This window comes from Sphaeramia orbicularis, chromosome 18 (assembly GCF_902148855.1).
Source record: "Sphaeramia orbicularis chromosome 18, fSphaOr1.1, whole genome shotgun sequence".
In the NCBI taxonomy this organism is placed as follows: domain Eukaryota; kingdom Metazoa; phylum Chordata; class Actinopteri; order Kurtiformes; family Apogonidae; genus Sphaeramia; species Sphaeramia orbicularis.
This window is the reverse complement of record NC_043974.1, coordinates 8,702,164-8,727,896: the sequence shown is the minus strand read 5'-3', so window position 1 is coordinate 8,727,896 and position 25,733 is coordinate 8,702,164. Positions and strand designations below refer to the sequence as shown.

Below are 25,733 nucleotides of genomic sequence, written 5' to 3'. Positions count from 1 at the left end.
TCTTCTGTTTAGTGCCATAAACTGGCCCCACCCATTGGACTGCATGTGGATAAGTATTTTAGATGGTAGCAGCAAAGAGGGTGTCTGAAAAGTGAGGTCAGATACTTGGGTTTGTTTGTCTAAGCCTCAGATTAATTTAAAAAGAATTAACAGTATTTTCATCCACACTGGACCACTGTGGAGAGGACCACTGCACTGCATGCTGTCGAAATGTACTCTGTCCTCACTGGCACTTGGAGGAAAGAAGTGTGTATGTGTGTGTGTGTGTGTGTGCCATGTATGATTTCTATTGGTTCATCTGACACAGTATGATGTTTTCATTCCTTCAAAGGAGAGTATTGGCTGTGTAGTAAGTTTATGCCCTGAAGGTCTCATTTACTTTACACCTGAAGTAAACCTGCTGACATCCAGTGTGTGAGCACTCCTTGTCATGCTTACAAGCTTGTTGCTAAAGTTAAGGAGCTGTCAAACAAGAGACATTTGATTCCACTTTAGTGCTTTGTTCATTTTTTTACAGTGTTATCGTGCAGGGATTCTTTTATGTTCTACGTTTATTTCCCAAATGTTTTCTTGCTTGTACATAAAAACAAGAAATATCCTAAGTTTTATCTTTTTTTAATTACATTAATATAAAATGAATCACAAAAACTTTGCTTGAAAAAATATGGGAATAAATAAAGCTGTTTTGAAAGAAAAATTGACTGACCTTTTTGTCATTGCTTCATGTTTAGATGAAATTGCTTTGGTTAAAGTGTATTTGAAAGAATTAAATCCAAGGGAAATGTAGTAAAAAAATTAAGACATTTTAAAATATTTCATTTGACACTAAAATTATAAATCAGATTTTGCAGATTGAGCTATTAATGCAAGTGCTGTAATAATTCTGATTTGTCATAATGATGTAGTTTTAATGAGGGTTCTCATTGTTAAGACTTCACATACTAATGACTTAATTCAGAATTTTTTTGCAATTGAGGTTTTCATCTTTTATGTGATTTTTAAGCTCTCAAATTTCATAATGGTGTCTTGGTTGACTCTTATGATTAGAACTTAGTATCGATTCAATTTTAAATGCTGTAATCTTTATCAAAATACTAAGTCATTCTTATAACACAATTATACTGAAAATAGTATTTCATATTCTAATATAACATTCCTGATTATTACGACTATATAACTATTATTATTATTATTATTATTATTATTATTATTATTATTATTATTATTATTATTATTATTATTATCCTCCACCAGGATAATAATAATAATAATAACTGGCTGGAGGAGGTGTCTGGGGAGAGGGAAGTCTGGGCGTCCCTGCTTAGACTGTTACCCCCGCGATCCGGCCCCGGATAAAGCGGAAGATAATGGATGCATTATTATTATTATTATTATTATTATTATTATTATTATTATACGATATATTTCTACATGATTAAAATTAACGTCTGAGCTCGTCTGACCCCATCCGTACGTGATGACATCATTTCCACTTGTACGTACAACCCGGAAGCCGGTGCCATGTTCTGATATTTGAGGAAATCAATTCTGGGCGAAGTTGACTCGCAAAAGTGGAATAAAAACAAAACATTAATCACAATTGGCGGTGAGCATGGAGGTAAGAGTAGATAGCATTAGACACTTATGACACAATAAAAGAAGCTCATGTGTGTTTACGTGAGTAAAGAAGACCAACTACAACAGACGATCTTTGGTTGTCACAAACACAAAACGACGGCCTTGTTACGAGCGGAATACCGACCTGACCTGTTTATTACTTTATTATTATCGACGCATTATTACATTAAAGTAAGTAGTTTATGGATAGCTGACATCTCCCCTTTTGGACACTGGACGTTATTTCACTAATGAGTTGATAGCGTTAAATAAAAGTGTTGCAGCCATCACTCGACAGTTTATTGCAACAAGTTTAATTTTGAGGGCATACCCTCAACTTTTGAATCTGAAAACAATATATATCAACACTTGTTATTTAGTTCTGTTAACACGAAGTTGGTCAGAGGATTTATTTGGAGCAAACCACTGTGAATGGCATTAGCTACGTTAAGCCGCTAGATGGCTAGCTACCTAAAATAATAAATAAATAAGAGCTATACATATATTTAGTTTTTAATTGTTGTTTTAACCAGCCCATTGAGTTATACGGGTTCGTGATTTTTTTAATTAATTTATTTTGCGATAACTATTTACAGTAGTTAACTGTTGCTGAGCGTCTCTTTGTTGGTGGAATTAAAGACAGGAACAGGAACTGACACTTTCAAAATAAAAGCAGGTAAAAGAGTTTCTGTTAAGATTGAAGAGTGTAGTCTCACCGTTGCAGAAAATGTACACTTGAAGTGAAGTTAAAACTCGCCATGACTGTGTATAAACAGGTGAAATTAAAGAAGGCGGAATAGATAATTCTATAAAAAAAAAAATAAATAGAAATGGTACCATGTCATTAATAATGTTGCCCTCACGAGTAATTTATAAATGATTTATAAAAATGTCACTAATTAAATTGTAAATAATTACGATTGTACATAAAAAGTGTAAAGGAGTTCGAACAGATTTCATACATGTATTGTGCCGAGATTTTTTTTTTTTATTATTGTGAAGCTCATACGTGTTTGCATCCGGTGTTTCCTTCATGTAACTTGACGCGTTTCTGTTGTCCACATCCGTGACTCCGGATCCATTAAGCAGCCTGGCCCGGTCCAATACAGAAAAGGGGGATTTGGTGTGTCTTCCTCTGCAGACAGCTGTCTTCGGCGGTCTGTTTCGTGTCCTAAAGCTTTCTGGCGGCGGGTCGTCCGTTATGTTCTTTAGTGTCTGTCCGTTGTCTGAATGATACGTTTTGGGACCGACAGACAGACGGACGGGCTGCGGGCTGGTCCAGAGTACCGCAGCCTTGCGTCAAAGCCAGCTAAGCTAAACCGCGGTAGGACATGTCAGCAAGACGGATAACAGCCACGTTACCTCAGTAGGCACAGCAGACAGGTTATTTTTGGCACGGTTGCTGGCATACACATGCTCAGTTTTAGCCGTGGAAGCTAGACCAACATCTTGTGTAAAACTGGCAGGTGTTGTGTTGAGAAATACCGACAACCCCGGCTGTTTTAAGCGTCGGTGTTTCCAGTAGCTAGCTATCTCATGCGACGATTTCATTCCCAGAGGTTTTAAAAGACACGTAAGCCAGGGAGATTTTGGTAACCTTTGCTGAATTGAAGCTACATGAGGCCCAGTTGAAAAGATGGACCTGAATTTCTATTCTGATCTCACGGACGGTACCGGACAGCATGACGGCGATCCAGAGTTTTTGGATCCGCAGTCTTTCAATGGATTTGACACTGACAACAAGGTGACTCTTTTAAATGAATGGGACAAACGTCTCGTCTCACCCACACTCAGACATTACCACATTGCCTGGGCTGTGTACATGTGATCAAGCTAAAGGCTGTCAGTCAGTGACCACATGTCAGACATTTTATATCTCCTTGCTTTGTAATGATTTCTCCTAATTCTGCTATTGGACAGTACATTTAAATATCTTTTCCTATCATACACATTTTATTGTTTCAGTTCCCTGGAGGTAGCGACAATTACCTGACCATTTCAGGATCTGGACATCCCTTCCTTTCTTCTTCAGAGGTAGGACATGGCACATTCATTCATGTGGTTTCACGGTAACAGATATCTGTTTAGCAGGTTTTTGTTTATTGTCATGAAGCTTCCTCATTTGGGACAGATGATACCACACAGAATCATTGAATTATAAGGACATACAAATGGGTGACAATCAAAAGGAAAAAAAAAACCTCTTTGCCAGGTGCCTCTATCCATAGGGTACAAGGACTCACTGAATGGTTTGAGTATGAACATGATATGAATCATTACTTTGGCCTTAACAGTCCCAAACCAATACTTAAAGATTTTGAATCAGTGTGTTAGAACACACTGTCCACCGCCACCATCAAAACACCAATTGAGGAAACATCTTTTGGGAAAAAAAGCACATTGTAGCTGTTTGGTGATGACCCATCACCATATTTAGAAACTATTTGTTGCTTTTCCTTTAATTTGTCACCTGTCTGTATATTTTACCACCAGTCACTGAAACCATTGAACTACAGGCACATGAATCATTTTAACGTATATGGCGATTTCCTGTGTGATTGTGACTGTTACCAAACTGATTATTTTCTCCATTTTAAAATTCTATTTGATGTGTTGGAGTGGTTGAGTGTAACATCAGGCCAAGGGATGGGAATTGACATTGATGTTTTTCTTTCAGTTTATAAGCCTGATTGTGCATTGTTAGTATTCCTAATTACTTTTCTTTTAAAAGTAACTATAAATAACTAAAACTAAAAATCAGGAAAAAAAATCAATGGTATTTCTCAAATTTGTTACAGTTTATTGCTCGTGTATCCACACAGGCTTTGGTTTATCATTTTACAGAAATTAAAACGCTGTTGTCACCAATTTTCATTAAGTGAAGCTCCTCCGTGTGAGTCTCTCAACTCTGTAAGGTATATTTTCAAATGAGATATAGAGTAAGACAATACAGTATGTGTCAGAATAGTTAAATGTTGCCCTGTATACATTTTTGTTTTTACTTACCCATCAATGTGTTGTGAAGCAGAAGAGGAAAGTCTGGATCGTCCTTGACTTCTTAAACACTTGGTTACTTCAGTTCAGAACAACTTGGTCCATTTCACCCTCCAGCATAAAATCATCTTTTCAGGTTTTATAGTAAAAGTAATTTTCAATGTTTCCATACAATTTGGAAAAAGATCTCAATTCCCATCCCTATCATGTCAATTGATGTGACATTCAGTCGGCTGTAATGTCACATTTATCAGCCTCAAATATTAAATAAGATATTTGTAAATCACTTCAACATGCACTTACTGACATACTCACATCTTTTAGTGTGCAACTAAACCCATTGACCTCTTCAGCCTCGCTGGACCCACTGGTGGAGTATGAATTATTTATAAATACTTTTATTGCTGCTAAAATAAGGAATAGATTCAGGCACTTTTAAAATAATTCATATTCATAAATGAGAGTGAATCATCACATACGGTGTCAGAATTCAAATCTAATAAACATGAAACTTGTTCTGTGTGAACATCAGATGTACTGTGTCTTGTACTGTGACGATGTAGCTCAAACTGAAAACATAACCGTTAATCTGTACGCCTGTGATCTAATGTTTTCATAACAAAAGGAGAAAGAAAACTTACAGAGGAAATTCATTCATCTCTAACTCTGTCTCCTGTCTTGGCGGTTCCGCCTCACCAGACATTCCACACTCCCAGCCTCGGTGATGAGGAGTTCGAGATCCCCCCCATCTCTCTGGACCCAGACTCGGCCCTCACTGTCTCAGATGTGGTGTCCCATTTTGGGGAGCTATCGGACACCGGTCCCACCGACAGCGTGGTCGTACCCGGGAATGCAGTGGTCGAAGGTGATGACCCCTCCTTTGCCTCCACTTTCGTCAATAACCCCTCACAGGGTCTGGAGCACCTGAGTTTGGGAGTCATCAATCAGTCAGGAGGAAGTGGTCTACTGGGGTCTTCATTGGGAATGGTAAGGACTACATGAATGACTCTAGTATTAAACCCACAGACAAAATGCAGAATGATATTTTGACCTTCGCCATCTTGAGATTTTGGAACCAGAAGACCCATATTTGGACAAAAGAGAGACGGTAATGAGTGAGGAGTCAAATTGTTGCCATCTCTAAGTCACAGAAAACACAGACCACATTATCAACTCAGAAATTTCAATCACCAACAAGTAATTTAAGCTTTTTGATAATATTATTTCCAACTTTTTGCAGTGTATAAACACAATCAATGCCAACTGATGTAATAAACAGCTGACAGACTGTATATAACTATGCTAGCTATATACTATAATCAGTGATGTATGGCGAGGTTCATGGCTGGTGATGCACTGACTCTTTCAGAGTCAGATCTACAAATATATGGACCCAAAAGAATATTGTTATGGCTGGCTTGTGAGCTGAACATAATGATGGACACAGGACGACAATTAACTCATAAATTAAGGTTTATTGAAACAATAGAAAACTGAATCAAACCAAAACAAAGACCAAACCTCTCAATGCTGCTGAAGCTGTTGGCCTATAAAACTGGAACAGAGAGAGCGAGAGAGTGGTGAAACAAAGGGCAAGATTTTTTCATATTTGGACATAACGCTAGAGATTGGAAAGAGTAAGAAATGAGACTTGCCAACCTAATGCTGCCTCTTTCAATAAGTTAGGGAAAATTCTGATGACATTGCTAACTGAAAATTGTAAACCCTAAGGGGTGACTTGAGTTTTTTCTTAAATATTATATATTTGATAACAGTGTGGATAACCTTGCATAATGTATAAACACCCTGAGAAGTGCTAATAAGCAGGCTAGCTGACAGGCCACGCAATACTGAGTAATGCTAGTATTAGCTAACGTAACTAAGTTATACTAACAGTCTGGGGTGTTCTAAAGACATGTTAAATTTCATGAAACTAATCACAAGTAAACTGGAGCTCTCTAGAAACATATCTGGCAATTAAAGCTCACAAAGCAGAATTGAAAGCCTTCTGTCATCCCTAGGATCTTATTAACAGAGCAATAATTTATGAAATGGCCACCAATACACTTATTACAGTGTCCAAATAAAGCAAATTAGGCCAGAATACTCTTGAGAAGAGGGCAGTTGGAGATGGCAATATGCAATGGGTATCTGTGATATTATGTAAAGACCCTTCTGGATAAGCTTAAATTTGAAGCCACTAATTGTTCTTTAATTTATAGGATCTTGGTCATCCCATCGGCTCTCAGTTCAGCAGTTCCTCCCCAGTAACCATCGATGTCCCACTGAGCGACATGGGCCAAGCCCTGCTGGGGTCCAGCCAGCTGACCACCATCGACCAGTCAGAGCTCAGTGCCCAATTGGGTCTTGGTCTGGGAGGTGGGAACATATTACAGCGGCCCCAGTCACCCGAACACCCTCTGTCGGCTACAGCCTCGCCCACCAGCTCGCTCCAGGATGATGACATGGACGACTTTAGAAGGGTAAAGTCTTAAAGCCAGAAAGACACATGTGAAATGCTGCAGCTCCACGTCATTATTATTCTAACATGCATCGGTCTTGTTCTTCTCCCATCAGAGCGTCCTAGTTGAATCTCCAGTCCCACTCGCTGTCTCTCCTGGAGTCATCTCCCTCGACCCCTCTCTGTCAGAGTCTGCGTTCTCAGCCCACTCCTCCAGTGTTTCTCCAGCTGAGCGGCGGAAAGTCAAAGTGGGAGTATCGAAGACGGAAAAGCCAAAGAAAGACCCCAGTCAGCCCCAGAAACCTGTGTCGGCTTATGCTCTCTTCTTTAGGGACACACAGGCAGCTATTAAAGGACAAAATCCCAATGCTACATTTGGAGAGGTCTCTAAGATTGTGGCCTCCATGTGGGACAGCCTGGGGGAAGAGCAGAAGCAGGTAAGAACTACAGCCTGCTTAGGTCCTATAGATGATATGCATATTATTAGCCTCATAGCATAATTGCCTAAATCATACACTATGTGGACAAAAGTGTTGGGACACGTTGAATTCAGGTGTTTTTTTTCCAACAGGGGTCTGGGCTACAAAACGATATGATAAATATCATGTAGTGTTATATTTGCCTAATATCATTGCATTTGTTAATTTGGTTTAAATTATTATCTTTGCTTCCAAAATGCCTCAGAGATGGTTTTTACATAATTTCTCTTAACATTGATTTTGCTTTTCTTTTATCCATGTCTATGATTTTAAATGTTCTACCTCTAAATTTCTAAACTATTTTTCATGACTGACTGTAAATAATCATTTTCTACCACAACAAACCATCTACTTTCTTCACATCACACTTAGGAAGAAAAATTTCCCATTAAACTTTAAGGAAATATTGACATTTATTACAGCTTGTAAAATGATGCTGATTTGACATATAAAAATCAATGTTAATAATTATGATATTTATCACAATATAAAACTATATGATGACATTTGTCATAACTGTTTTGTTGCCCAGACTCCTGTTAGAAAAGAAACACCTGAATTCAATGTGTCCCAATACTTTTATCCATATAGTGTATGACTTAGGCAATTATGCTATGAGGCTATCAGCATGTCATCGCTGTAGGTACCCCGCTGAGATAGAGAGAGAGAAAGGAAAATGAGTTTCAAAAACACAAAAAGCACTTGTAAAATGGCTTTGTCCTGTTTATTTCATAGAAACATACCTGCTTGTTCTGTCATGTAGCTTACATATTCATTTCACACACTTAAAAACACCTTTTAATGTAGTTACATGTACCCATAAGCAAACACCCAAATACCTACTCAATAATTAAAATAAAAACAAAGTGTAACGGTGAAGGTCATGTGTTTCTTCTAATATTCACGCTGTTTCATAAGTGTGGAAAAAAAGTACATCCAAATGTCAAGGATTTTGTATGTCCTCAGGCTTTGCTTGATGTGTTTTCCTGGTATCAAAATGGGGCACATACGCCACATACCGATGTCCATGGATCACTGATTCTTTGGCCGTTACTTGAAGCAGATAATCATTTGTTCTACTCCTGGTTTTGTAGTTTTTATCTCCTGGCCAACTTCTGGCCAAAGGGGTATTGTAATCATTTTGTTGTCTGTCCGTCCGTCTGTCTGTCCATTCAACGATATAATCGCATTATCTGAAGAATACATTGACATATCTGCACCAAATTTATACTGTGGATGCATCTATGCATGGAGCAGAAGCCTGTTGAAAATAGGTCACCTTGACCTACTTTTTTCAAAGTCCAATGGTGTTGTGCAGTTATAATATGGGAGTACTTTCAAATATAAATATGTATATAATACGTTTTACACAAAGACAATCTAATTTAAATTATAGGGCAGTAACTTTAAACATAATCCTACACTATATTTGGTCGAGGGGTATTATAAGAGCACAGCACATCTATGTTCTCCTCTATGAGCAGTTGTCCTCTTTCATGTTTTGCTTCTCAGTCCCATTTTAGGGAGTTTGCTCCAATAGAATTTCAACTAAAAAACATGTAAAAAAAAAAAAAATACGAGTATGGAACTCTGTAACATGTAGTTGTAGATGTTAATACATTTTATCGATCAGTTATCTCAGTTATTGATTCAGTGGACTTTAAATTAAGTATTATAGATGTTAAGTTCTTTATGTTAAGTTCTCTGTCTGTCTGTCTGTCTGTCTGTCTGTCTCTATGTATAAAAAATGAGGTTCTTTGTCCGTATAATGTGTAGGCTGGGATGAAACATGGTGAAAGAAAAAAGATTGCTTACAGGGTTTGTTTTTGTGACTATGTTGCTCCTTTTGCTTTTTAGTATGTTTATCCATTTCTTTGACCTTTTTTCACCATGAGCACTGACTCAAGGCAAGAAGACTTGAAGGCAAGAAGCGTCTTTGAGTACTTAGAAAAGCGCTATATAAAACCGATGTATTATTATTATTATTATTATTATTATTATTATTATTATTATTATTATTATTAAGACTAAATAGGAATGAACTTTGTTTCCACTCTGACAGCAGGATGGATGATGTGGTTGCATGACATGTGAATATCTTTGCCACATCTAACCTGATATAGTTGGTTACCTGGAAAGGAGTATTATTCGGAGACTTTCAAGTAGAAGCCCTTCAAGCAGCTGTATTAAAATAAATAAAGGTTATAGTACAGGGGCAGGGGCCTTAGTGAAAGTAAAGATATCCTTGAAAATGTTTTGTCAATTTTCTCTTTCCGCAGGTTTACAAAAGGAAAAATGAAGCAGCAAAGAAGGATTACTTGAAAGCACTGGCAGAGTACCGAGCCAACCAGATTTCTCAGGTGAGCAAGTTAATTTAATAATGACGTTTTTCTGTCACAAACTGCTTTGGAGGAGCAAACAAGAACACAAAAAATGAAAAACAACGTTAAAGGTTTAACAGTTAAAGGTTAATTATTTCTGTAGGAAAATTTGATCTCTGCATTTTACCGGTCCTAATACATACACAGTACCTAGCATTAGCACAGAGCACACATTAGGAGCATTGAGCTGCCACTGAAGGTGCTTGGGAACCAACCCCAGATCTCTATCAGCACTGTGATCTAGGAGCACAGACAGGAGAATTTTTCATTCATATAGATATATATATATATATATATATATATATATATATATATATATATATATATATATATATATATATATATATATATAGTAGGCCTGTAATGGTACACAAAATTTTTGGTTCGGTATGTTTTTGGTTTGGAAAGCCACGTTTTTGTTTTTGTTTTTTTTTTTCGGTTCAGTACAGGAAGAAAGAAAACCCCTCAAAATGTCTAATGCATTTATTATGATTTTTTTTTTTTTTTTTTTAATTTTCCCCCAATTTTTGGAGACTGTAGAAAAACAGGAATAATATAATTCTGCTGCTATAAATCAGATAGAAAAAAAATAAAATATTACTAAATGTATTTTAAACATTAGTATTGCACTTTTCCCTGAAAGGTAGTTGTGAACAACAAAAATCTAATTACAGTTCTGTCTGTTCACATTCTGCATAAAAATGACCAAAAAAAATTCCACATTAAGTGCAACATTAACAAGAGGGCAAACTGGTATTCTCTTTAACTCTTTAAGTGCCAGACAGTTAAGGGGCTAATAAGCCTTAAAAGTGCCACAGAATTTGGCCGTTTTTCAGTATTTTGCGTCATTTTTATAATATTTGAAGAATCCTGCAGGAAACCGCTCGGTAACATCCGACCGATTGCTGATTAGATTCAAAACGCACCGGACGCAGCCGATTCATTATTAATCGTAATTTGCATAATTTATAATAATAATAATAATGATAATAATAATCTTTATTTATATAGCACTTTTCATACATTAAAAACTGTAGCACAAAGTGCTTTACATATCAGTTTAAAAATCAGTACCGCCCCCCACCCACACCCACCCACCCACTCACCCGCACACACTCACACACACACACACACATATACATGCAAACCCACAAGCTCACACATACTTTAGAAGACTGACTGAGCACGGGTAGACCAGAACAAAAATGTACAAGTAAAAGTAAAACATCAATTTAGGAGGCGCTGTCTCAGGGAGCCATCCGCACCAGGAGGCAGCCGCTGACCCCGGCGTCCAGGCACCAGCAACACAGCCCCGCATCCCAACTAGTGGGAGAGGGCCAACTGGGACCCCCACCCACCAGAAAGGAGCGGACCCCAGTGAGAGAAGGCGCCACAGCCCCCGGAGTCCACAGCTGCCCCCCGGCATGGAGGGCTCCCTCTGATGAAACACCAGAGAATAAGAAACATTAAAAAGATATAAAAATATTATTCGGTCGCGTGACCTCAAATTCCCATCTGATTGGTCTCAAAAGGGGGACACAGAAAGAACGCCATCGAAATGTGAGAAAGAAATGGGGGTGGATGGTTTGTTTGTACACAAATGTGGCGTGTTCTCCAAAGCCGATCTGATCGGCCCGTGGCACTTTAAAGGTTGTATTCGTAAAGCCGATTTAATCGGCCCATGGCACTGAAAGTGTTAAACAACCTTAAGAACAACACTGGCAACAAAATTAACCAAATTATTTATTTTAGGACAGCTAACAAACTGTTTAGGCCTCTTTGTGTATTTGTGTGTGTGTGTGTGTGTGTGTGTGTGTAAAGGGTGCGATTTGTCAAAACACAGAGGGGGGGATTTTTTGTTTTGTTTTGTTTTGGGGTACAGTTATATACGTGGGGGTGCGGTCCATAACTAACGTAACTAATGCTGGCATGAAACGAAAGTGAAACTTTACATACATTCAACGTCCAACTCCCAGGTTCTATTCCTCTATTATAGTGTGTGGGTGTGGGTGTGGGTGGGTGGGTGAGAGAGAGAGAGACAGAGAGAGAGAGCAAGTGTAAGTGTTTGAGAAGTACCATACATAGGCGGCAAACAACGTTCGTCTTATCAACACCTCTTTCCTTGTTGTTGTCTTTCACCAGTAACCCGTAGTTATCCAAAACAGGACTGTAATGATGGCGGAGGGTCTTCAATATCTTCCTTCCAGGATGACATCATATTTGTTGTGTTTTTAACCTTATGGCAGCTGCTATTTCGAAATTTCGGGTGAATGTGCGCTCCTTCAATATGTGCATGTGGAACTTGGACGGATTTAAAGTTCCACATCGAACAACGTCTTTCATTCCTTTTGTCTTTTTCTCAACATACTGTGCTGTTTCGGTACAGCTGTGTACCGAACTGAACAGGTGTGTACCAAAATGGTTCGGTTTGGTATGTGTACCATTACAGGTCTAATAAATAAATAAAATTCATTTTAACTAAAAATCAAGATAAGCAAAGTAGAGAATGTTGCAGTGCTCTGAGCTTCATTACTTTAGTTCTCTCTTCAGGCCCCCATCGAAGTCATGGACACGTCTCCATCGCCTCCACCTCCAGCACCTGCTCCTTCTGTCACTGCCCCACCTGTGGTCACCCCAGCTGCTCGGTCCACGAGGTCCCAGCATTACAACCCTGAGGAGAACACCATCACCAACATCTGTACCTCCAACATCATCCTGGATCTGCCCAAGGTCACCACACGCTCACAGGCTCACGCTCACGGCGCCATCAAGCATCCACCTGCTTCTGCCACCACCACCCCAAACCCCCCCACTGTCACCAAGATCATCATTAAGCAGACACCACTGCCCTCTGGAGGTGTGTCGGTCACGGCGACGCCTGCATCCTCTCCGCGACAGCCGCCACCGCTGCAGCAGATGCAGAGCACCCCACCTCCTCCGCGGCTTCAGCAGATGGTGCACGCCCAGGCTCCTCCTCCCCTGCAGGCGAAACCGCGAGGCAGAGGCTCGGCAGCTGCCACAGCTCCGCCTCCTCTGCAGATTAAAGTCGTTCCTTCGTCACGGCAGTCAGATTCGATTTCGCCGATCATTGTGACGTCAGCAAGTGAGACGTCACTGTCAGGGTCGTCATCCTCTGCGCTGACGGTGGACGTGGGACAGCCGACTGCTTTGGTGACGAGAGATGACGTGGCAGAGGAAGGGGTAACACTGACATGCATACTATGCATATTAGTGTTTTATTATTTTCATAATTTCTTGAATCAACAGGACAGTTTGCATCAACACTATGAAGATAATGAATACTTCCAAGTTGTGTTTTAGTGGTCAGTTTTTTATTATTTTATGTTTTAGTTTTATTAGAGTAAAATGAACACAAACAGTTCTGAGGGCCTAGCTATAATTATTCTGTTTTGTTGCAATAATTAAGGCTGATGCTGAGAACTGATATTACAGAGCTAAAGTTCTTGAAAATGAAGCTTACCAATACTGCATCAAACATAAACAAAAGCCTGGACCATTTACCCCACATTTAACCCAAAGAGGCCCTAAAAAAGGCCATTGTATGCAGTTTTAATGATTTGAGCTCTGCATGCCACCATGTGGATTTGAAATGAAATAACTGAAATGCAACCGAAGTACAGATTTTCAGGTTTAATTCAAGGGATTGAACAGAAATATCTATTAAAACATTTAGCAATAGGCAACTGTCCTCAGTTCCTGTACTGTAATCACAAAGAAAAAAAGAGTACTTCCTCCAAAATGTATTAAAAATGAGAAAGTTTGAGTTCCATTCATGTAATGGTATCTGTATGTTTGACCCTATCTGTGTGGCTGACATGTCTGACAGTGCTGGCATGTTTATGTTGTTGCAAGTGTATTGTTAAGTGACTGTACTGGAAGTTCATGTGTGTATTTTGTCTTTTCCTCTGTGTGTCTCAGATGGAGGTGGAGGTGAATGTGGCCCCTGGGCCGACTTTGACCCCAGCTGCCAGCCCCAACATCTGTGTGCGTGCCGGCTGCACCAACCATGCTGTCGAGAGCAAAGACTGGGACAAGGAGTACTGTAGTAATGAGTGTGTAGCCACCCACTGCAGGTGAGTAAAATAAAGATTAGCACAATTAGTGTAAAGTAGGGTTGGGAATCTTAGTTGTAAGGCCAATACGATATGCATCTCGGTACAGCATCTCCTTTCCGATACATTAAAGATATGTGTGTGGCATCTCGTGATGTGATACAATACGATTCACACCCAAATCACGATACAGAGTGATTAAGCACATTTTGATTCAACTCATTCATTCTGGTAAAAAAAAAAAAATATATGAAGTGCAATTCATTGAGCTTGATGTTTTTATTTATTTATCAAATAAGACCATGACTTTTCACAAAGTGGCTTGACTGAATCACATGATATGTTCAACACAACACAACTGGGACAATTAGACAGGACAGTTGGGGACAATTGCATTTGAAAGCGCAGACTTGAAACACTCTCCCACTTCTTATTTGAAGTTGATAGAGCAAATACAACCGGAGATATGATGGTTTGGGGGGGGGGGGGGGGGGGGGCAACAAACGTCCTGCCTCCTCAAATAAGTTTCCGAAGGTAGGAAAAAGGAAAATGAGGTGCACAACAGTGGGAGTCAGAGGAATGTGCCACCACCTTAACATTCCTGATTGCCACCTCATATATTTTGATTTGATTTAGTGATTTATTTCGAACATGTAATGAAATTTAACATATATGTGAACAAGCAAAACATGCAGAATAATACAAATATCAACAATCATAACAATCTTAGACAGAAGAACAGCACAATAGTTCCATTTACATGCCCGAAAAGGGGTGGGAAGAAATGCAATTTATTTAATTCCACCCTCTCTCCCTAAAATATTATTAATAATATATGACTCTGGAACTGGGCCTGGCATCGTGTGTATTATTTGTGCATACTGTATATGTTATATTTTCTGTGCAGAGATGGAAATATAAAAGACTGTTAATGTAAACAAACCCGTTTGTACTATTTTATTCCCTGACCAAGTGAGAATTGATAAGGAATCGGATCAATAAGCAAAATTAATAATGGAATTGGAATCGTTTAATTCTTATTAATTCCCATCCCTACTCGCCCACAACTGGATACTTCCATTAGTTATAAAATGCGTTTGGAGACATACTTAGGGCTGAATCCAGACTGATGTAGCACAGACTGAACTATAAAACGGATATTTCTGGTCGTTCGTTACAATTATATGGTATGAGTGTAAAATGCTCTAGAAACTTGCCCCTGTGACTGCATTACATCATATTACTGCAGCAAACAAATTATTCTGGAAGCCAACAACAACCACTGCATTCAAAGCATGACTGTAGGAAAACCAGGAAAATCATGCTCTCCACTGCTTCTGTGTTGCTTGGCAACATGTCTGCTCAACACCGCTGATGAACTACATGACTTGGTGGAAGACAGATTATTTTTATTTAATAAATTAGCGTATGTTTCATCTTGCCTTGCCTTAGTTAATGTATACCTGTTTTGTTAAGGTGTAGCACCTCTTCACTGCTCTGAAATCACTGTGATGCTCTTGCTTTTCTGGTACTCAAATGAAAATGGTGGAAAACAAAATTCATCCTCCCCTTTAAATCTTTAAGTTGTGTTATGTGTATATATATATATATATACAGATGAATGTAGCCAAGATAGGCTCCAACATCCCCATGACCCTCGTGAGGATTAATGAATGATCAAACCCCTGGATACTATTGCAATCAACACTTGCATTTCATTAAAGCTTTGTACTCTGAATATGATCTAAACTCAAGATTTACAGATACATCTTTGACATGATAACCTGCTTTATCGTAGGTCAGCAGTTTCCCAAATATTGTGAAGCTCATTCTTTGTTAATTTTCTCCTTTGCAGGGATGTGTTCATGGCCTGGTGCGCCATCAGAGGACAAAACTCCACCACTGTCACATAGATGAAGGGGACAGCAACACAAAGAACTATGACAACACATGAAATGCAAATGAACTGAATGAATGAATGGTAGCCACAGTGGACTCAGGCAGTGGTTTATTTTATCATGTCATGAAATCCACAGTCGAACTGTCACAAGAAAGTATTTATAATTCACCATAAACTACATAAATTACTTACTAAACAGTGATTGACCCCTTGGCTCTATCGTACTTCAGCCTACGCAGATGGATCTTTGGCAGTTTAAATCAATCTCTTGTGTTATTAAAGCGAATGACTGTTCATTACAGGATGAATAAATAATGATGCTGAAGAGGAACCAACAGACTTTGCTCTGCTGCTCTAGACATTTCCCTGACTGAAGAGGGGATCAGTCATGAATTCAAAATATGGACTCGATGGAGAAAAAAGAGCATTTTATACGGACATTGATGGATTTTTTTTTTTTTTTTTAAAGAAAAACATGCAAGTTGGAAGTCTTGCAGGTGAATTCAGTTCATTTATTTAAAGAAATCATGAAATATGTGTTCGTCTTTTCCTTAAATGTTACCACTGAGGATTGACTGAGGTGAATGAAATCCCAGAAGTGATTATATTTTTTTCCTTTATTTCCCTCTCAGATCCTTTAGTTTCTAATGTGACGGTGCTTCAACTTGGAGGGTGCCAGAGGCTACTTCTTTAGTTAGAGATTAAGACAAATGTACCACTGGGCTAAGCACAAACAGTCTTAAAGCTAATTTGGAGTTATACAGGAGGGAACCTGAATGAGGCGCCTGATCATGCCACTTTGGAACCAATTGTACTATCGTTCAAAGGTGTTTTTATTTTTTACCCTTAAGACAAATGAAACTCTTAAAAGGGGTACTAAGATTCAGGAAATACAACATCTCTGGCAATCTGTCTCTTCTCTTTTGCGTGAATACTTTGCAGCGTACAAGCTTTTTAAACATGTTGCTCTTCTGTGTCACAAGGAACATTTGGGATTAAAATAAATTGCTGTTTTGTAGGTGGAAAAAAACACGCAACAGCATTGGTAACACTACTGTAAGGAGAAAGGGAAAATAAAAGCTTTAATTTTTAACATAAGTGTTTCACTTAAGGAACTCCTGTCAGGTTTTCTGAAAAACTGAGGAAAGAGGAAGTGCTTTTTCCCAAAAACTGGTCAAATGAAATGGTGCAGGCAGGGATGGAGCTGGTTAATTGTACATAACCTGGAAATGTTTTTGATGGTGAAATAAACATATTTTATGTTTTAATATATATTGGATTATTCTGACCCATCAACTTGGCCTGTAGTCCTTTTCTAAAATAAAATTTCATTTAAAAACTAATCTTACCATGTTGTAGTTAGACAAGGTTAAAACATATTATTCTTATGCCTCGGTCACAAATGTACGTACGAATGGCTATGAACACCGTGCAAACAATTTATGGATCATTTCATACGACATTCTCAAGGTGACCTTATAAAAATGGAGAGATCGTAGACCATTCCTAAGTTCATAACCAGGTTTGATGATCATGTGTAAGATTTTCTACAAACGCACCCTAATGAACGCCTTAGGAACAACTGAAGAACAATGCATGACATTCATGGATCAGAATGCCATTCCAGAACCCCATGTTCCTACAGTGGCCGCAAGTAGATCAGAAGAACACATTGTTATTAGGGGCCTTTTACGACGTTCACACAAAACAGACATACAGACAGGGATTCACACAGTGTTCTTAAGGTTGACGTAAGGTATTCCTAATAGGCAGTGCATCATTTGTGGCGTTCTTAGATGGGGTCGTATACAAATCTTCATTCTAGAGATTTCTACGGTCAAAAAAACATTCAAACTAAAGATTCCCAAAGTTGTCCACAATGGGCTCAAAAAGAAATGGGAGGAAGAGGAAGGATGGGGATGAGGAGAGGAGAAACCCACAGCCACTGCCAGAACCACAAGAGCAGTCTGTAGCAGAGTCTGACCATGGGGATGCCCCACATATTCTCTACAGGAGTGTGTAATTTAGCACCATGGACAGCACACGATCTCAAACATATAAAACGCATGCTGCGTACTGTGACACAATGTAGGGAAAACCAGAAAACATCATGCTGGGAAATGAGAGAATCGTTAAGAAGATTTTGATAACGCTGGATGTGTACAATTCCGATGGAACTGATCAATTACAACCGGTTCTAAGTCAGAACTGGTTTTCAATTCCCACCTCTACTGCTGACAGGTCACACAAGCACATCGAGGCAGTGAGAGAGAGGTGGATTGCGTTGCTCAGTGAGGGAGATATGAAATGACTTGATTCATACACTTTTTTAATGACACACTTTTTAATCTTAAAATTTTGGGTAATGTTTCAAGTTGTAAGGCTGAAGTCATTGGTGTTCAAGTCGAGTTGCAAGTCTTTTTACATTTTGTCAAGTTGAGTCTAAAGTCATCAAATGACTGACTCGAGTCTGACTTGAGTCCAAGTCATGTGACTTGAGTACACATCTCTGGTAACAACTGTCATAAAATCTCTGTCTCGGTAATACTTATATTTCACTAATATTTGTTGACAAGCCATTGATGTCGGCAAACTTCCTGAGGCAAGACAGGAGACATACTGATAGAAATTTGCTAGGGTCTTCCTCAGTGAGACATGATTAAAGTCATCCAGTATAAAGTTTGGAGCCTCCGATGAAATAGTCTACAATCTCTGTACAACGTCAAATACAGTGCAGGAGGTAGAATTGGCATTTCTCTTTGCAAAGTGAAAGTGCAACTCAAAATGCGTTACTAATTCCTCTAAGTCTCCCGCTGTTGTGAAGCTCATTTATCTTTTTCCTACCTCCTAAAACTTCGCAAAGTTTAATTTGGGGGGGGGGGGGGGGGCAGAACCAGCTAAGGAGGGAACTCCCGGGGCAGGTGAAATGGGTACAACAACACTGACAAAAGTTCAGTGTCTGGTGTACAGATTCATTCTTTGATAAGACTCACCCAGCATTTGTGGGGGGGCCCTTAGAGCAGTGAAAGGGGTACAGTGGATAAGTGGATATAGGCTAAAAGTTAGAAAATACTGAATTTTAAGATGCGTCTGCAACGTTTACCTTTCATGGGGCCCACATTTGGTAGTGGCATCCCTGTGTATCAGTGATGTATACTATAAAGCAGTAAAATTTTGTAGTTCTTTTTGTGTAGGGGTCCCGAACCGAACCCAGAGGTTGCATTGTGCCAGTGATGGCAAGACAGACACTCTGGAGTGATGACGGAAGTGTTGAACCTATTGACCTTGAAAATATAGTTTGAAGGCTGAAAAAGTCTGTTGTGTTGCATTAAGCTTTAAGTGTTTTAGAGTGCCCCGCCACAACTGCTTGATCTTCCTGTTCTTCGTCTTGCAGCTGTAGAAGTTTCAGTGTTGTAGGCATCGCCATCTTGAACGCAGTGATCACAGCACCAGATTTTTAGGGTACACGGCCACTGTTTATATACCGATTTAAATATTCCGAAAAAGCGTCCGATCTTCCTACCAACGACTTGAGAGTGCCAACTGTACGGTACAAACTTGGAGATTCGTATGAACCCATTGTTCAAAAGAATCTTTGTGACCGAGGCCTTACCTTAGTTTCTTCCAGGAAACGGTCAAGATTAAATCAGTCCTTTTAGCCAATAAATATCAGAATTACGTTCATTTCTACCTTTTTACCTCAGCCTCACTCTTAAACAGTGCAAACATTTGACATGACATGAAGATAATATTTAATTATAAAACAATGACCTGGAAAATGTAAAGGAAACATGTTATTGAACCTGAAAGACTGACCCTGTTATATATGTTTTACATAAATAATTATGCTTTTTGTTCAGTAATCTCCCTAATATTAAAATCACACAAACACAAATTAAATTATGAGAACCTTATTGGAAATCTGTATTAATGTATACCAAATTTACCTTTAAAAATTGACAAACGCGCTGTAGAACTTTCCAACAACCAAAACAATATATGTTTTGTGGTGTTGCTAGCGCGAAGATTAATCCTGTTAAATTGGAAACAAAAAACTCCCCCCGCTCATTCAGCCTTAATGAGAGAAGTAATGAAACACTTACAACTGGAAAAAAATAAATTTTCATTAAAAGGGAAATGAAATGCATTCCACTTAACATGGCAACCTTTCATTGATTATTTTAATAATGCAAATGTGTAAACAACTTAGGATTGGCGATACATGATGTCCTCAGTTTGGTTTTTTGATGTTCATTGTTTACTGTTGTTTGTGCGCTTTTTGTTTTACTACGTGTTCTCTTTTTTTTTGCATTGAGCACAGTGAATATATATGAACACGTCTTTGTTACTATATGAAAAAAACTCAATAAAGAGAATTAAAAAAAAAAAAAAAAAAAATTGACAAACGTGTAATATATTTAGTGTTGAATACATTATATCCAAAATGTGCAACATTTTCATTCTTACAGGTTTTACATAATGTATAATCATTTATTGAAGTCTGAAGAACTGATTATAGAACAGCCAGTGGTAAAACAGAAGATTCCAGGTTAGCATTTTGAAAAAAAAAAATTTTTTTTAAATTCTACATACAAATTTGGAATAGTTTAGATTTTCTGGATAAATATTCTGTGACAGATTGAACATGAATGACCTTAATTGTATTAGTTCTAGAAGGTTTTATAGTTACTTTCATTGACAAAAAGACAAAAGAGTGGGTAAAACAATAGCAACACTGACTTAAGAACATAACTTTACTGTAAGACAGTACTGCATAAACGAAAGAAAGAGAGGCTTCATACATATATGTTTAAACAGAGACTTCAGTTCAGAGAAAAGCAGAAAATTTAGTAAGCAATTAAGAAAATTAAAAGAAATAAGTAATATAGAATAAAGAAATCAAATGCTAAAAACAGAGCTCATTTGGCTTATTATAGTAACAATAATATATCTGTATAAGTAAAAAACAGAGTTCAGATTTGTCCAAATATTTGGGAGGTACTTCATGTAAAAAAAAAATCCACAAAAATATGAGAAATTATTTCTAAATTACGTTTTTAAAAGGTACAAACGTTAGTGGGGTGAAAAAGAATTTTGAAAGGTGATATATCTGAAATACAAAGCCCTTCTCCAGTTTTTTAAATAGACCTTCAGACAAAGTTGTTTTTTCTTGTTACCATGAGTCCTGGAAATTAAAACAGTACCATATTTTAGACCAACTGAGCCAAAGTTTTATCAGTCAAATATACATGGAAGGAAACATTAATTTCTTATGTCAACATAGATGACATGAATAATAACAAAAATATACAAATATGCTGGCTGTATAATAGAATGAAATTAAATTTTAAAATGAGAGAACAATCATAGAGTTTTACCAGTTGTTTTGTTTTTAGATGCTTTTACTGTTCAGAGGTACATTTTATTTTTTTTTTGTTTGAAATCTCAAAAAACAGTGGGGCTACTATAAGAGAATTACATTAATGGAAGTAATATTTAACACCTTTCATCTTTACGGTAGAATGGAATTTATACATGAAACAATATTCTCTTACCAGGTAAAATTACACAAATTTATTTTCTAAAATAAACCAACTAATGTCTTACTACATTTTCTCTGAAAACTGTTCCAGAAGCAAATTACAGTGGTCTACACTGGCTTAAATATGCTAAATCTTACATATTTTATTAAAATGAATGAAAACAAATAACAAAAGTGCTGGTTAGCTGATGTTTTCAGTTTGTGTGGTAAAGTGCTGTTACACATATATATATTGGTTTATGTACATTTATGGGTCATTTCAGAATTGGGGGTACATTTTGCATCTCCCAGATACACCCTTTGTTTTTTCTCCCCAGACAAATCTTTATTGAATCAGTTTTTAATAATACTACTACTTGAATCAAACTTTAACAAATAATAATGCTTTTTGTTCATTTTTGAAAAAGTGTATACAGAAAATATTAGCCTAAGAAGTCCCATCCCATCCACAACTGACTGTCTTCGGTTCAGGATTCATACATTGAACTTGAATTACAATGAAATAATTTAATATAATTTTCTTTATTTTTTTTTTGCTTACTCTAATAACATCAATAAAATCAATTGCACAGAATATCTATTTTCTGTATTTTATGAAATTTCAGTATTAAATAAATATGTTTTTTGTCTGTCTATACATTCTGGTCAACTCTGTTATCTCTGTAATAAAACTCCATAAAAATCTCCAAAGCATTCATATTCGTGAGACCTGCATATTGTGATGTCACTTCCTCTGGCAGAAAACATGTTAAAGGCAGCAAGGTATGTCATTTTCCTTCTCCCATTGTTTTGTACAAAATGTTTAGGATACACCAGTAGTAGATTAATTACTTGTCAACTCTGTTATTGTTAAATCATGGTGAATTAATCATGAAACCTTTGAAAACCAATGATATGATAAAATCTATAAAACTTCTATTTTTAGACATGCCATGTGGTATCTCATTTTCATTTAGCCCATGGAGTTAAGGTCAAAAATGGAAGAAAATGTCAACTCTGTTATGTCATCTCTGTTAATGGTTTAATGATAACAGACACTTGACAGTGACTTACAGAGTCAAATGCTCCAAATCTTATTTGAGTATTTTGAGGTATTTTCCTTTTTTAATATATACACATATATTCACATTTATTATGGTTGCTGACTCATACTATAAAGGGAACATCAGTACTATAACTTTCCAGTTAAAGGAAATTGAATCATATGTTGTAGGTAGATGAAGATGAAGCTGTCAGGGGCAGAAAGGCAACAGCAATACAGGGCAAGGCGAGATGCCGACCCTGTAAGGAGAGCAGAAAATGCACAAAAAGACAGAGATAGATGGAACAAAAGAAGAAGTGCAGGGCAGACAAGCAGAGGCTGATCTGAGTCAAAGGGAGCAAAGACAAAAACGCAGGTATTGGAGAGAGGCTCAGCAGAGGTGCAGAGCAAGAAGGCAGAGAATTTCAGAGATGACACCACCACCAAGTCCAGAACCAGACCCTGAACCACCACCAAGTCCAGAACCAGATCCTGAACCACAGCTATCCAGGTTAGATTAGTACCTGATTACATGGCTACATAGGTCCATGAGTTTATAATTCTTTTCTATAAAGTAACTGTTCAGTCAGTCACAGATAGATGGAGACGTGTTTTTTATTAGGGTTGTCAGTGTGATAGAATGTAACTGAACTGTCCAGTGTGTTGTGTCTTAAAGGCACATTCTGTAATTTATGCATGGCTTTAAATAAAGGTGCACTTTTTAGCAACAGATTTTGGTAAAAATTTTGGACTTCTAGATGGGCAATGTTCTTATTTTGTTCTCACCATAATTGATATGATGCCCACCATAACTCTAAAGACAAGCCTGTTTTGCTATTCCTTCTATCAAAATCTCTATCTTCTTTGTTTGATGATATGATATCAAAGAAGCTGTATAGTGCACCTTTAATAGTAAATACTTATTTCTTGAAAAATATAACTCATTGATGAAGAAGTGAGACTTTAGGCTAGTTAGGCCATATTCCCATAAGTTAGGCTAAGTCCTAACTTAAACTAAAGAAGAGTGAATGTATCATATGATATCACAAGTTGTGTCAGGAAAGATATTACAAATCGTTTCCACATTTTTAAATGTTTTTAAAGGTTGAAGAGTCTGGCAGAAATGTTATTGTTGTTGTTTTTAATTATGGGTGGTCAATTCTGTTATTCATGTGAACTCTGTTTGTTTAAGGTTTTGCTTGAAAAAATAATTATCGGTTATGTTTTATTGTTAACAAACTTATTAGAACCTGTGTCCTAACTACCATTCCTCCTAAATGAAATTTCAAAGTATTTAATTCATTTTTACAGGTATGTTTACAGAAAATGCACACCCTTGCGGCAACATGTCAATTAAATGTGTTGATATTTTTACTGCAAAACAAAAATTTTTTATCTTATCAGACCAAAAATTTACTTAATGGATTTAGAGACACAGTATCTCTGAGGAAAAACAGTGTTTTAAATTGTGTGACTTTTGTTAATTTTATGTACTGTACCCAATTTGTCAGCAACAGAGTTGACAAATTTTTCAGCAACTGCATTGTTTTTCATATTTAAGTTTTAAATGTTACAGGTTTATGCTCACCAAATACTAGAAAAGTTAAATTTAAAGTGTGTTCTATGAAATAAAAAAGTTTAAAGAAAAAAGAAACACTCCCAATTTTTGCTTTCTTTCTCCATGTGAAATGTACCCGCAACTCTGAAATGAGCCTTATACAATAGATTTATAAATCTTTCAGTGTAAAGAACCTGAAAAGTGGATGTATTGTAGTGTGTAGACAGTGTTTTGAAACAGATCAGGTAGCTCTGAGACAAAACATTCCTTTGGAGTAAAACTCAGTCATTCATTAATACTCATAATACATAATACTCATAATACATAATAATATATTTTTTTGTTACTAGAGCTGGTGTGTGGCTTAAGAGTCTGGTTTGACCAGCTCTAAATGTAAAGTGTCATGAAATAACTTTTGTTATGATAGGGCGCTAAAAAAATAAAATTGGACTGATTGATTTTGACCAAAGAGTATATCTTGGAAACTACAGCCAACCAACATTTTTGACAAAATTTTTCTTCATGTGTCTCAAACTAAGTAAAGTTTCTGTACTTTTATTCTGGAGGCATTCTGCTTGTAGTGTTTGTCACATTGAGTCACAGCAATTATGCAATTATTAAGTCAGCATCATCTCTCAATTTAGCAGAAAAATAATCTAACAAGGTAACATTGATAAATGACCCTTTTATAGTCCATATTTTTCCAGCATAAATTGAACTGATACAATTGCTTTTTTAATACAATACAAAACTGTGCAAATACTGTTTTGAGCCACACAAAGGTTACTCCCAGACTCTGTTAAAAAGTTCTTTTCGATGTGGGAAAGCAGGTATGATTTCAGAGGTATTTGTATGTTTACAGTACAAAAAGCCGTTAAATGTATAAAAAGATGTATTTCTGTTATTTGGATTAAATTATGGAATGATATAAATATACATTTAAAGATAATTCATTAATGGTTTTCAAAACATTGGTTGGTGAAGATATTTTTGAGGGATACAAGCAGGAATGATTTTTGATGTTTTGAATGATAGCCTAAAACTAATTGCATCTACCTCAGCCTAATCAGTCTCAACCGAATTCCCAGTCGTTTGACTTAAAATCAACCTCATTGTTTGTATTTTCTGTATTATGGAAGATAACTGAATAAACTTAACGAACAAGAACAAAAATTGAACCAGGGGTCTTTTATTGAAATTATAATCGAAATTATTCAAATTATAAAAAAAAAAAAAAAAATGTACAAATTAAAATATGCCAGAAAAAAAGAGAGACTTTTGGTTGTGAATTAGAAAATGTTTGTCAGTATAGAATTTGGTATATAGTCTGCAGCCTAAAAAGTAGAAATTTCGATTTTTCAAAAACTTTATTATACACACTAAAAGATGGTGGAAGGTGAGAAATTGCTTCATCACGATATCTGCAAAAAGTACAAGAGTCCCTGTCATAATGATGAATAGCGTTCCTTTTATGTGTCTATTTTCAGGTCAGCTAAACTTACGTCCAATGCAAAGGACAAACCCAGCACATAATATCGCGAGACTGACATCAGTGGAAGCCTTTGATGACGATGGCGGGAAAACCCACCATGGCGGGAAAGGGCTGTATTGTCAACACAAGACAGGAGGCGCTGTTGGGCTGTGCTGCGCCACATTAAATGCGCCACAAACAATCAAAAATTACAAACTAACAAAAGGGAAGGTCTT

At 37.2% G+C, this 25,733-nt stretch overlaps 1 protein-coding gene across 4 annotated transcripts; it reads left to right on the top strand.

Moving 5' to 3' along the window:
• The first annotated feature begins 1,502 nt into the window (after positions 1–1,502).
• tox4b (TOX high mobility group box family member 4 b) lies at positions 1,503–17,173 on the top strand. 4 transcript variants are annotated; one of them, XM_030162240.1, is made up of 10 exons: positions 1,503–1,618; positions 3,583–3,651; positions 4,936–4,986; positions 5,311–5,598; positions 6,834–7,094; positions 7,189–7,509; positions 9,831–9,911; positions 12,483–13,133; positions 13,872–14,026; positions 15,861–17,173. In XM_030162240.1, exons 1-10 carry the CDS (start codon positions 1,613–1,615, stop codon positions 15,916–15,918), a joined length of 1,941 nt encoding a protein of 646 aa, XP_030018100.1. In that variant the 5' UTR covers positions 1,503–1,612; the 3' UTR covers positions 15,919–17,173. The 4 variants fall into 4 exon arrangements, with proteins under 4 accessions (XP_030018100.1, XP_030018101.1, XP_030018098.1 ...); XM_030162238.1 differs by lacking the exon at positions 1,503–1,618 and adding an exon at positions 2,565–3,361; XM_030162241.1 differs by lacking the exon at positions 4,936–4,986.
• Positions 17,174–25,733: the final 8,560 nt, after the last annotated feature.

Coding starts and splice junctions, on each gene's coding strand:
- tox4b (XM_030162238.1), top strand. CDS start 3,254: ATGGACCTGAATTTCTATTCTGATCTCACGGACGGTACCGGACAGCAT. Junction 5,599..6,833: donor TGGGGTCTTCATTGGGAATG/GTAAGGACTACA, acceptor TTTAATTTATAG/GATCTTGGTCATCCCATCGG. Junction 9,912..12,482: donor GAGCCAACCAGATTTCTCAG/GTGAGCAAGTTA, acceptor TTCTCTCTTCAG/GCCCCCATCGAAGTCATGGA.